Below are 12533 nucleotides of genomic sequence, written 5' to 3'. Positions count from 1 at the left end.
AACGAGGAAGTGAGGAAAGAAATGAACGGCAGGGCAAAGCAGTTGAGGAAGGTCACAGCGCAAACGCTGCGACTCGGCGCTTCCAAGGCGCTTACTCAGTTCATCACATGATCCTATCCCATTTTGCCTACTTCTTGCCTATTCAGTGCGCGATATGTTGGATTTGCTCTCTTTCTCAGTTTCTTGTTCTTTCAATCTTCAACAGGCTACAAAAAGATGTGCATTCATTCGAAAAGTCACAAACTGATCAGTGAGACCTAAGTTGTGTGCTATTATAGCACATTCTTGACCATCTCCACTAAGCCTGCAATGCCACGCGGCTCATTCTCTGCAAATAACTGTTTAAGCTGCATGTCCAGCCATTCTACGTCCTCTTTACTATCACCAGGGCCGCCTGCCCAATCTGTATAACATTGTCAGCCTTGGATGGGAAATTAGTTAAATGGGCAATGGGTGGCGCTTACGTCCCCAAATAGAGGGGAAAACGTCCAGTTTTCCAACCCCTGGCGCCATGCATGCAACTTCATACTCCGAGTCCTCTGGTCTAACCATAATCCTTCTTTAGTATTTTGCGTTCTCCTGTGAGTCAGGCAGGTGGACTTACGGGAAGTAAAGATCGGTCTTGGATGGCAGAACAAGAGTCTTTGCCTTGATCGACGCCATTGCTTTCTCAAAGTCTCCATTGTATGGCTCTTGTTTGGAAACATCGCCATTCTGCCAGGTCTGGATCATGACTAGCAGATTTTCTGGGTCTATAATCATAAGTAAGCACCAGACAAAGGACTAAAACTGGACAGAGTAATATCGACCTTTCGAACAAGCCCACTTTTCCCAGAAATTCTGCATAAAGTCTTCGAGTCCTTTGAACCCTAGAACACTCTCATACAATTTCTGTCGATAAAAGGCTTGGCTAAATCCCCTGCATATGCATTTATTAGCTCGCTCTTAAGGGATGCCAGAAGGCTTTCATTTCATACCATCCAGCATAGACTCTGCCCATTGCCTTCAGACCGATCTCTCTCTCCTCCGCAGTCCAAGTCCGAAGCTCAAAAGGATCTTTTCGCACGCCAATCTCTCCAGCGCCCGCTGAAGGGATATTCTTCACTGCAAGAAGGGCGCTTTTTACGCCTTCAAGGAAGACTTGGTTGTGCAAAGAAGTCTTTGCCGATCCACAGAATGGGATTGCGAGATCCATAAAGTCGGGGTACTGAGTTGCCCACTGAAATGTTTGCCCAGCTCCCATGGACCACCCAACTACAGCGCGCAGGTGTGTAATCTCAAAGTATTTCGTAACCAGCTCATGCTGTGCCCGTACGTTATCATAAAACGAAACCTTCGGGAATGGGCCTGGCGTAGGCTGATTAGACGGCGATGAAGATTGCCCATTTCCAAAAAGGCCAGTGACGATGATGAAGAACTTCTCTGGGTTCAACGACTTGTCTTCTCCGATCAGCCAGAAATTATCGGAAAGTGCTAAAGTGGCATGATTGTCAGTGTAGCCGAGTTCTAAGAACGAACCAAAACTCACAGCCAGAGAACCAGCTTGGGTACAAGATAGCTGGTAAGTTTGGATCTCCAAATGTTTTGAACGCGATATGAGCATCAACGATCTTCTCCCCGCTTTGAAGCTCCCAGTCGCCAAGCTTGTAGGTCTCATAATCCTCCTGTGACATTATTGCTTTGCCTGTTGTTGGATGCAGAGATATTCCTTCAAATCACCTGGAATGACAGCTGCTCACAAGTCAGTATCTAATGTTTTTGGTGGTCTGTCAAGTCCTACCTTGTGCTCAGACCCTGTGGACTGATATAAACGTTGGAGATAAGAACCCCGCTCTCTCCGCACGAGATACGCTTTCAGTCGGAAACTCCGACAGTCATAGGAAAAACAACGGTTTCCCGCGGATATCTTATTATCCATATTGTTATTATATTTCGAGCAATCTCCATTCTTTTCTCTCATTCGCAATTTACCGCGACCTGGGAATCAGTGGACAAATCTTTTAAGGGGCAGGGGTCTCTACCGGAGGTACAACCTTACTTGATATGTAATTGCGCTTATAGCAAACCTTTAGAGAAACGGCATACTTATGCCGGGTGAGAAACATGGAAATAGATGGATTGACTTCAGGAACTGGCAGAATAAGTACCGCATTGTTTCGATCCTACTTTCGAAGGATGTTTATCAATATGTCTATGAAATTTCTCATGTAATGTATCTCCCAACCCTCTTTTTACAAATTCTCCAGCTCTAAGTATCGTGAAACCCATATCCAACCAATGCAGACTCCTCCTTAGATGGCAGGACGAGGAATCTCAAACGCTTCAGTAGTGCGACCATAAGTAATGCCACCCAGACGACTGATAGGCTTGAGAACCTTCAGGTCAATGGCAGATCGGTCTTCATCGATGGCATCCTCGCGAGCCCAGAACCGCACACCTTCAACGGTGATCATAGCACCAGTCTTCTTGCCAGGAGTTGCGCGGCTCTCGAACTCCTTAGTATCGACCAGTTTGGCCTCAATAGCAAAAATCGACTCCTTGACACGGGCGGGCTTGACAACGGCAGTAGGCGCAGGGGTCAGACCAGAAGTCTTCCACTCAGAAACACCGTACGGAGTGTTGATAGCAGTCGAGTTGGCCGCCTCAACAAAGTGCTCTGAGATGATATTGATCACACACTCCCCGGTCTCGTGCAGATTGCGCAGGGTATCCTTGGCACTGCCGAGACCACCAGCGAAGCCCACGATGAAAGTCGGCGGGTCGTGGCAGACAACCTGCGAGTAGCTGAACGGCGCCAGGTTTGTTGTTGACCCATCTGCAGATTGCGTGCTGACCAGAGCAATGGGACGAGGCACGATGCTGGAGATGAGGAGCTTGTAGTTCGACGCGACCGGGCGGCCCTCAGCGAAGGGATCGATTTCAACATGTTCCTTCTTCAGACTTTCACCACCATCATTCGCACCATCACCCTCCTTCCACGCCGGGTTTGGGGTCTTTGTGATGGTCACTTCGGTATCCTTGCGGAAGTCCGGCCGAGTAGCTTCGACCTGCTTGAAATCCGGTCTGGGTTTGTACATGGTGGATGTATTTGTGAGAGATCGACAACTAAGACGGGGCGCGGTGGGTGTAAGGCGATTCAATCTAACGAGACTAGGAATTGGAAGCTGTGCGTTAGCTAGAGTGATAGGAATGCCCCGCAGCACGTTATCCACGTCAGACGTCAGACGTCAGACGCATGATCCACAATATGTGTTTCTGGGTGTTTGCCACTGTGACGATAATAGTGGACACTTACAATGGTATTCTGGGGACGGGGATGTACCGAGTTGTTCGGAGGGTAGCTGTCAGTGCAGACATGAGGTTGTTTGAAGGGAATGTCTTATCGGGACGCATTTGTAATGACGAAATTCCCGCGGAGTTAAGCTTACTTCCACGCCGGAACCAAGCATAATGGTGTTAGGGGCACGCCCACTTTCCCGCTCCCATATATTATACCAAGCCCTCGTGGACATAACCCGTGGAAATACCGGTCCTTAGTAAAGGAACTATCTTGGTATCTTGGTCTTTTGCTCTTTCCCCTTCAGCCCCAGATCTTAACCACGATTGACGACTTTTCATCTGTGGGGATTTATTATGGTTGGTACAATATCACCCGCTGGATGTCCATGCTGATATGGAGTGTATGAGGGTCTACCTTGGCTGCGGATAGCGTATACCTTGGAAGAGACTCATCTATAGTCATGTTTAATGACAAGGAGGACCAAAGGCAGGAACACATTTTTGAAAAAAGAGCTGCATCAATAATTGATTGGACTTGGGAAATACCTTGAACCCTGGGATTACATTGACAACCTTGGAAGGCGGGAACTTCAACCTTCCAAAGTCGCGAATATATGTCTTTCCAAGGGTTGCGAGAACTCCCAATTTCCTTTAATGCAACAATCTTGCGATGGTGAAGGATGGAGGTTCAAGTATGATGTAGTTGGTTCTAGAGCCAACTGCAACTCACATCAGCCTGGCTCCGATTTCGGCTTGAAAGGTTGGAAAGAGTGTATTGATACGAGCAGCGAACCTAGCGGGAAGAAATAAGAAAGGAAAGAATAGGAAGCTCAAAGACAGACCCCTCATACTGGATGTCTCCACTATATTCCCCCGGCTGCTTTTAGCCAGGCAATTCTTCAAAGCCGCTAATGATTGAATCCTGTGACGTCAAGTCCAGGGTTGTCACAGGCAGGGTGATCTATATCAAGACGGTCGTTGCTGAATCAAACATCCAGGAATTTGCATGAACTTCAACCGATTAGTCTGAACTCAAGTAGATTTAAAAAGTCAAAAGTCTATTATAAATGGCGGTATACATTGTTTTGGTTCTGAGATGAATAAAAAATAAAAATAAAAATAAAAAGTCAAGTGATGCCACCTCAGAACTCAATTATGAGGGACAAAAAAGCAAATGCAATACATTTGCACACGAGGTGGACAACGTATGAGGAAACATTAGGCTAATTACAGTTCAATTGATTGATTTAGCCACTGTGTTGTCTTCCGAATTGACCTTGTCCCCTAAAGGTACAGATCGCATGCTTTAATATCTATTTCTACATAAAAACTTTTCTTTTTGCAATTGGCCATGATACCATAGTTCTACATCATCATGGCGACACAATATCTCGTTTATTTGTGAAATGATCTGCAATTGAGCCGAACCCCTCGTAAATTTCCGTTCGCCGAAAGACCGAGCTGTCTCGGAATTGCCACGGAGATGCGCCGATCGGAGGAAAAATCATCCCCTTGAAGATCACAGATAAGGTTATTCCTCTACAGTTTTCCACAGGGTTTCTAGGATACTAGGGAAGAAAATAAAGCTTTTCTTTTCTAGCTATGGTTCTCAGGGCCAGAAACCCTATACACCGGGTACTCGTCTCGAGGGCCATGTCCGTTGGGGGGAAGAATTGCCGGAGTGGAACGGTTCCCCGACTGGTCCGAGTGGACACTGTGAACCCCATCAAGCTCCATCTATGGAGCCCCGCGGAGTCTGGACTCCACGTTTATGTTTAGCCCCAGCTTTTCACACCGTAGTGGTGTAATACTGAGTACCCCTCGGTTCCGGCTCTGCAGGGCCGATCATCATACTACAGGACCAAGGGTTTGGTCATAGGCCCAATCCTTTGCCACGAGCTATTGGTTCCAGAGGATCTGGAAGTAGACCCACCATGTGCATCCCATGACCATCAGATCTTTGGATGTCATTATTTTGTCCCTGAGTTGTGGGCCGAGCTGTCGTGGCACTGTTTTCGGCGAAATCCTGTTGAATGGGGCGGTCAAGGGGAGATTGGAATTCCGTACGGTAATCATTCAGATCGTACATCGGATCGTACTTAATACATTATTTCGAAAGAGGGAGAAAGAAATCCAGAAAAAGCTTTATCGTGGACCAACTCCTCCCCTCCTTTCAACCCCATCTTTTCTTCCCCTCCACACTCTTCCCTAAACATATTTTGAAAGCTACCCCTTCCTATTGGGCTCTGGGGCCTCCTCCGTGCATCCCACCAACTCCCTTCCGCCTCATGACGTTTGCGCTTCCAGACTCCGTCCTGTCCTCTCACGATTGATCTTACCGCTTCATCTGCCCTATACTCGGCCACGCCCTGGATTAAGCTTCGCGCGTCGACACGATCGCAACGACGCCCCGGGGGCCAACATCATATGCCCAATGGTTCGTGATCACGGTTAAGCTCGTCGCTCGCCATGAGCCCCCCTTCTTCCAAATCGAAGAATGGCGGCAATACCTCCGGCCCTAGACAGATTCGTTTCGTCGCCACCGATGGTCAGCCACAGACCAAGCGCCGCCGAGTTAATGCCGCGTATGTGAAGCGCACCCCATATTGCGACTCTATAGAAACTACCAGAATGTTAACAGAACTTTTGTACTCCTAGATGTTTAACTTGTCGCCGCCGCAAGATCAGATGTTCGGGGGAACAGCCAGGTACGAGCTTGCTAGGCTAATTCCATAGCCCTTGCGGCACACCGCTTACATCGATCTAGTGTGCAAGACATGCACCGACTACAAACACACTTGCTTAGGGTACGGCGAATCGACTGCCCACCAGCGATCTCAATCCGATTCCTCGCGCATACCGCCCGCGCCTCCCCTCAGCTCGAACGACACAAATCAGCACAACGAACGAGCGGAGAGCTATTCACCTGAGCCCGCCCCAGCAGTCGCTCAAAAACCTTTGTCCAAACCGACACCCAATAAGTCCCCGGTGTTAAAGCAATCGGATTCTAAGGATGCATCATTATCTCGAGACACTTCCGCGCGCAAGGAATCGGACTCGCATGCCGCTGGCGATACCCCCGGAAGCAGTAAGTTGGAGATAATGCCATAAATACCGGCTCGAAGCTAGTCAGGGTTTAATAAATGGGACACTAAGCTTGTTTTACAATATAGGTCGGACATCTTTAAGCTCTGGCAACCGTACCCATGTCCCGTATTTTCGATATTTTGGACCTACCGCCATTGTGCCCGGCTTCAAACAAATGGTTTTATACCCCGCTAAGCCCCTTCGATTTTTATTCTAACTTGATATCAGGTTGTCCAAGTTCGAGGATCACGCAAAAGCAATCCGTCAATGTCATCAGGTTTGTTCCCACCCGTCCTGGCTGGGCAGTTGAATACGCCCGTACATTTGTTCTTCCACTGGTGCTGATTGCGACGATACAGAGTCCCTGTCCCCAATACGTAGTCCCAGGGCTTCATATACCCCTGGTGGCCCCTCTGCGGTAGACAATCGGGATAGTCGAGACGCCAATACGATCCCATTTTACGACCGAGATGACACCCCCCCAGTATCAAATTTAGTCTCTCACTTGTGCGATCTTTTTTCACGCACCTGGGCTGCAACTTTCCATTCCTGCAACGAGAACGGTTCCTGCAAGACCTTAGAGAAAAAAAGGTTGACACTATGCTGGTGGATGCTGTTTGCGCATTGGCTGCTAGGTTCTCACCTCACCCGCTACTTGGAGCTCCTCAGGCACCACCCATCGATCGTTCACAGCTGCCACCCGATATCAGAATGTGGGACCGGGGCCTCCCTTTTGCACATCGGGCAATGAGTGCTTTGGTTGACTCACTCTCCTGCCCAACACTTTCCGCTGTCCAATCCTGTCTATTACTGGCCTACGAGCAATTTGGATCCAATCACGATAGTGGCCTTTGGATGTATCTGGGCATTTCTATCAGGATGGCACAGGACCTTGGTTTGCAAAAGCATCAAGGTTTGAAGCATAACTACGGACGGAAAGGTGTGACGCCGAGCGAAGTGATGACTGGGCAGGCTGGCAAGTTACGAGAAGATCAGTATGACGATCTCGACGTATACCAGAGTCCTAAAACGCTACCGCCCGCTTTTGGAACTGAACGCGCCCGTGAAAAGGAACGAGTGGATACTTTCTGGAGCATATTTTTCCTTGATCGGGTCATCTCCTCTGGGACTGGTCGGCCAGTTACCCTACGGGACGAGGATATCGAGCTTTGTTTTCCTCTTCAATCTGAATCTCAGTTACCGAATGGCTGGCCTGCACCGTTTCCGCCACTAATCCGGGTCATCCATCTCTATGGGAGAGTGACGGATCTTATTAACGGTATACAAGATGTCAACCACGTTACTTCTGACACGCTGAAGAGGCTGGCGAGTATGGAAAGTGATTTGACAGGTATGAGCTACTCCGTCTATGACTCAACCCAGGCATGCTCTAACATATTCTCTCAATATTTAGGCATTTATCAGCGGCTTTCTCCGAAATTGCATTTTAACGCAGCGAATTTCCAGGCATATGTCAAAGCGAAGGAGGGAACTAACTTCATTCTGCTTCATTTTGTCCGTATATCTATCTCTGATCATTGACACAGAACTAACATCTGACAGTGGTTCCACACATTAATTGTCCTGCTGCACCAACCTACTCTTTTGAATTCATTCGGCGGATCAATACAGCATCTCTACCCGAACAGCCGCGAACTTTCAATGTCCTCAGCGAAGACAATCGCTGATATTCTATCATTCTCTGAACTGGTAGATGGAAAGAGCTTCATTGGGAACCCTTTCACTAGCCAGCCAATGTATATTGCGGCTTGTGCCTTCTTAATGGAGAGCGCATACTATACGTCGCCTTCATCGAGGGGAACATCACCTCTTCCGCAGCCATTGTTGAACAATCAATCTAGTGGATTTGTGATGCCGGCAATAGAGCCATCTCATGGCTCAGAACGAAACTCAACTGCAAAGCACATTTTGCTTGCCTCCGCCGCCAAAGAGAATTATCAGCGCTGCTATAAGGCTTTGAAGGCACTGAACTCGTATTGGGAAGGCACTGGATACATCTTGACGGTGTTAGATCAGAAGGCTAAGGGTATTGTGAATCCTCTTCTGTATAACACAGAGGATGTGGAGAACAGCACAGGTGAACCACCATTTGGCGCTGCTAGTTGGCGCCCGACAGATGTACCTCAAGTGTCCGAGAGACCTCCAGGAGTGGCCGATATTCCGACCGATGGGAGGTGGTCACCAAAATTTGATCCTAGTCAAGGTAAGCCTTGGAACTCAATTAAAGTTGGAATTTTGACTCACAATGTTTCCCATATAGCCATTGGATGGGCTCTCACTGGGGCAACCAACTCTTCCCAACCTAATCTGAGTTTACTATACCAGATGCCCACAACAGAGGCTGAGACTCGTGCCGCAAAGCCCGCCTATTCGTCACAATATAGTCACAGCTTTCCACCATTGCCCGTTGTCACAAATGCTGGGGCAAGTTCGAGTTCCTCTTTTGCGCATCCTCTTACCCCATCGATCTCTCATGGTGAAAGCCAGGCGTCTTCCCTCACCACCGCAAACAATAAATACCCTCAGGTACCTTCCCATACGATCGGCACCGAATCACCATACTACATGGGCATAAACTCCCCTTATCCCGAGTCAAGACCCGGTGCCTCAGGCCACTCAAGCTACAACCCAGCCTTTTCGTCCAATCAGATGGATGGCCAGGCCTCCGCATATGGTTACCCAGTCTCCTCTGGGGCTACAGATCATAATGGCAGCCATGCCCACATGGGACCTAGAAATAGCCTCCCCCCTTCATTGCACGCCCACAACCCAGGCATGATGATTGGAAGCCACGATGTCGATATGAACACCCTACATGATCAGGAGTCATTTCCATTCTCCAATAGTGAGATCGTGCCATGGCTAGAATATCTTCCGCAAGATGTCCTCAGCTTCTTTGGTGACAATCATAATTATCCTCTCATGAGCCCAGACGACAGTACTCGACCCCCGCAGTAATGTTTGAATATCCTCACGTGTACATGTATCTCCTTTTCAAGTCAGATTTGCATTCCCCTTGTTTGTATTGAGCGAGCTTTGTGTCCATTTGGTTATATTTTTCGATTGGCTGATATAACCGGCGTTTGGCGGTAGTATATCCTTGAGCAGTTCATAGATCGCCTGTTGATTTTTTGGGGGTTTTTACCTGGGGTTCTCGTCTATGGAGCAGCGCGACACATATCCCAAACTTGGTTGGGACAAAAGATGCATACGACAAATTTTACGAATCTCTTTACCAAAATTTTTGAAATTTTTTTTTTACAGAATACGATCGCTGTGCTAGATAAATTAAGTAGTGGAGTCGCGGAGCCGTGGAGCCTAATGAAGCCCAACGACTATATGGGTTGCCCCGGGAGACGGAGCGGTGAGCCAACTGTCAACACATCGTCACCGCATGGGACCATTAGATACATATCGGCGTACCACGCCAATCTATTATATCCTCCTCTCTCTATACATGAATCCCTATGGCGAGACTTAGGGATGAAAGCCATTTCTTTCCAGGAGTGCACTCCTCCAACGAAATTCTAAGCCCCCAGCCCTGTGCCCCTCCCGGCAAGGAGCATCTACTGGCCACATTCGAGACGTCCCACGTTCCACACAGCGATAACGGATCAGCAACAGATGGTAGCCGAATTTCAAGCCAAGACTATGAATATAATTCATCCAGCTCCTCGAACCGCCTCTCTACAAGCGACATATTCGGCCGTGAAATAGATGACGAACTCGAACACATGAAATCGCGTACATCGAGCCGCTCATCCATTTCCTCCATGCCAGCCTCCGTTCTTATACATCCTATCAACGATATGAAATCAATGCCGCCAATGAATCTACACGAGAAAATGGTCGGCTACACAATCGAAGAATCAGAAGCTAGCTTTGGCGACTTCGACGACCCGCCTAGATCAATGCGGACGATTCGACCTCGAGAAGCCGCGTTTCGGAAACCGAGCTCCGTACGCGCTATACAGATGCATACGGAGGACGAGGGGGAGGAAGACGAATACTTGACTCCGCCAAGACGTCGGGCGGGAATGCGTTCCCCCGGATCTTCGCCTGTGAAACGGTCGCCATATTACTCGCCAAATACTACGACCAATAAACCTAAGCCAAAGAAGGATTACCCTCTTGTCTTGCTACATTGCAATTTGCTTGCCCCCTCCATCCCAGTTCCTGGTGCGTCAGAGCCGCAGAACCAAGAGATCGTAGAGGAGGTTCTGCCACCTCAATACTGGAAACGCTGGCGCCGATTACAAGAGAAAGTCGGATCCGGTGTCCTCCGTGACAGGGGTGTCTTAATCTCTCACCCAGAAGATTTGTATGACATGCTCGAAGAGCGATTGTTGGAAAGTCTGGAACTGCAATACGCACGGGTCCACCAAGGTCATTTCCTCGGTCATGAGGAAAGCAATCCCGAATCTGAGGGTGAGACTTCTGATCAGAGCGAGAGCGAGACGGATGGTGAGCAAGGCGAGGAGTGTCCAGACTGCGGTGGGCGTGTTCTTCACCAGACTGATACCAACCGCAAATGGGAGATCCGGGTGTTTGCAGCCAATGGACTAATGCGCGCTGGTGCTTGGGCGGCTGCGTGGAAAGAGATGGAGAAGGTTGATGTGGAGGTTGGGCTCTGGCTGCCGTCAAACGTGCGCAGGGCATTAGAGAAACGGATCTTGGAGGAGCGCGCGTCTGCGCCGAAAGAAGAGCCTCAGGGTATGCTAGCTATATGTGAGGCGGGGACCCAGGACATGGATCTTCGGCGCCTTTCTGTTCAAGGTCAAATCAGGTCTTTTAGTGAGGCTGGGTCCATTCAACCGTCCGCTCCTCCAGAACCTGCTCCAGTGCCGGCACCAGAGATCAAATACAAAGAACCGGAGCACCAGATTGCCCTCGGGACGTTGCTCATCAACTACATTAGGGTGTTGGCTAGTGATAAGCGGAATATAGCGCTGGTGATCATGTCTATCGCTGTCGCATTTCTTGCTTTTGGAACTGGCCCGCAGCAGCTACAACAGATGCCCGCTATGCAATTCTTCTTCCAAAATGGGGAGAGATTGCCCTTCCCTGCCAGTATGGAAGTGCCCTCGCCAAGCCTGTCCGTTGTCTCTGCGAGTATCGAGTCTTTGAGTATTGCCTCTTCTGTCATGGCTTCTCCAGCCATTGCCTTTGAGACACCTGTGCAGCTGGAAAGTATTCCGACAAGTAATGCAATGGGGTCTGTGCAAGCTTCGAGCCCGGCTGAGCCTTCTGCTATTGAGGATGAGCCTCAACCCACAGAAACGATGGACTCCTCTATTGAAGAGCTTGAGGTTGACGCTACTAATGAATTCTCCTCTTCCACCGAGGCACCAAGCGAGACGCAGGTTTCTAACGCCATCGAAGAACCTGAAGTCGAGCCATTGGACGAAGCTGACTCATTGGAGGTATCTGAACATGAAGATCCTCTTCCGACCGATGCGCCAGAAGCCGACTCATTGGAGGAAGCCAAAGTCGACGCATTGGGGAATTCCGAAGATGACGTTCCCCTTGTCACCGATGCACTCGAACAGCCAGTTTTGGCGTCTATTGTTCCAGAAGAACTCACCAAGGACGCCACAGAGACAGAGCTCCCTGAGACTGCCGAAAACGCACAGAATGCATCATTGGAAGAATCTCAGGATGAGGATATTCTTTCTACCGATGCTGCTGGGCAGCTCGTTGAGGACTTCATTCCCTCAGAGGTCATGCAAGATGAGGAAGCGATAACGACCGAAGAGCAAACTGCTGCTCTGCTGGAGTGATCAAATTATGGAAAGGAGCTGGGAATTATTGCATTTACGACTGGAATGACACGAGCCGGAACATTTGGAACTTGCGTTGGTTTGCTATATATACTGAACATTTTGGGTGTTTTTCGATGTTATTTAGCCAGCTAGTCTCTCTTTTATGTCAATTTGATGATAATGTTGCTAGGAAAGACCCGAGTACGTCCCATGTATTCACTATGGATAGAGTTTGAAGTAGTGCTGTAGTTGACGGGTGCATTCAAATGTAAGTGAACAATCAGCTCTGCCCAGGTGGCCGATTCTTCCTAAGAAGGTCATTTATTTATGGAAGCTTTAACATATTTGTTCAAGTCAATATGTGTCATATTTGCCAATTTACCG

General features: G+C 48.7%; 4 protein-coding genes across 4 annotated transcripts; 2 read left to right on the top strand and 2 right to left on the bottom strand.

Annotated features, from left to right (window-relative positions):
• Window positions 1-272: 272 nt before the first annotated feature.
• N7503_011962 (homoserine acetyltransferase family protein) lies at window positions 273-1673 on the bottom strand (the record flags this gene model as incomplete). The annotated part of the gene is made up of 6 exons (XM_057071508.1): window positions 273-403; window positions 465-544; window positions 605-752; window positions 810-919; window positions 978-1473; window positions 1529-1673. The coding sequence occupies 6 exons, from the start codon at window positions 1671-1673 to the stop codon at window positions 273-275; spliced, it is 1110 nt and encodes a 369-aa protein (XP_056918119.1).
• A 618-nt stretch (window positions 1674-2291) lies between these two features.
• N7503_011961 (flavin reductase family protein) lies at window positions 2292-3077 on the bottom strand (the record flags this gene model as incomplete). Its single annotated transcript, XM_057071507.1, has 1 exon — window positions 2292-3077. One exon carries the CDS (start codon window positions 3075-3077, stop codon window positions 2292-2294), a length of 786 nt encoding a protein of 261 aa, XP_056918118.1.
• Window positions 3078-5748: 2671 nt separating this feature from the next.
• N7503_011960 (Zn(II)2Cys6 transcription factor) lies at window positions 5749-9345 on the top strand (the record flags this gene model as incomplete). The annotated part of the gene is given in 10 exon segments (XM_057071506.1): window positions 5749-5864; window positions 5938-5987; window positions 6047-6367; window positions 6453-6544; window positions 6595-6704; window positions 6754-6929; window positions 6941-7717; window positions 7781-7881; window positions 7930-8590; window positions 8648-9345. 10 exon segments carry the CDS (start codon window positions 5749-5751, stop codon window positions 9343-9345), a joined length of 3102 nt encoding a protein of 1033 aa, XP_056918117.1.
• Window positions 9346-9854: 509 nt separating this feature from the next.
• On the top strand, window positions 9855-12167 carry N7503_011959 (uncharacterized protein; the record flags this gene model as incomplete). Its single annotated transcript, XM_057071505.1, has 1 exon — window positions 9855-12167. One exon carries the CDS (start codon window positions 9855-9857, stop codon window positions 12165-12167), a length of 2313 nt encoding a protein of 770 aa, XP_056918116.1.
• Between the last annotated feature and the right edge of the window lie 366 nt (window positions 12168-12533).

The sequence above is a fragment of the Penicillium pulvis genome, assembly GCF_028828015.1.
Source record: "Penicillium pulvis strain IBT 33274 chromosome Unknown scaffold_8_segment0_segment0, whole genome shotgun sequence".
NCBI lineage: Eukaryota > Fungi > Ascomycota > Eurotiomycetes > Eurotiales > Aspergillaceae > Penicillium > Penicillium pulvis.
Note: the sequence above shows the minus strand (reverse complement) of the source record. Positions and strands in the feature narration are given on the sequence as shown.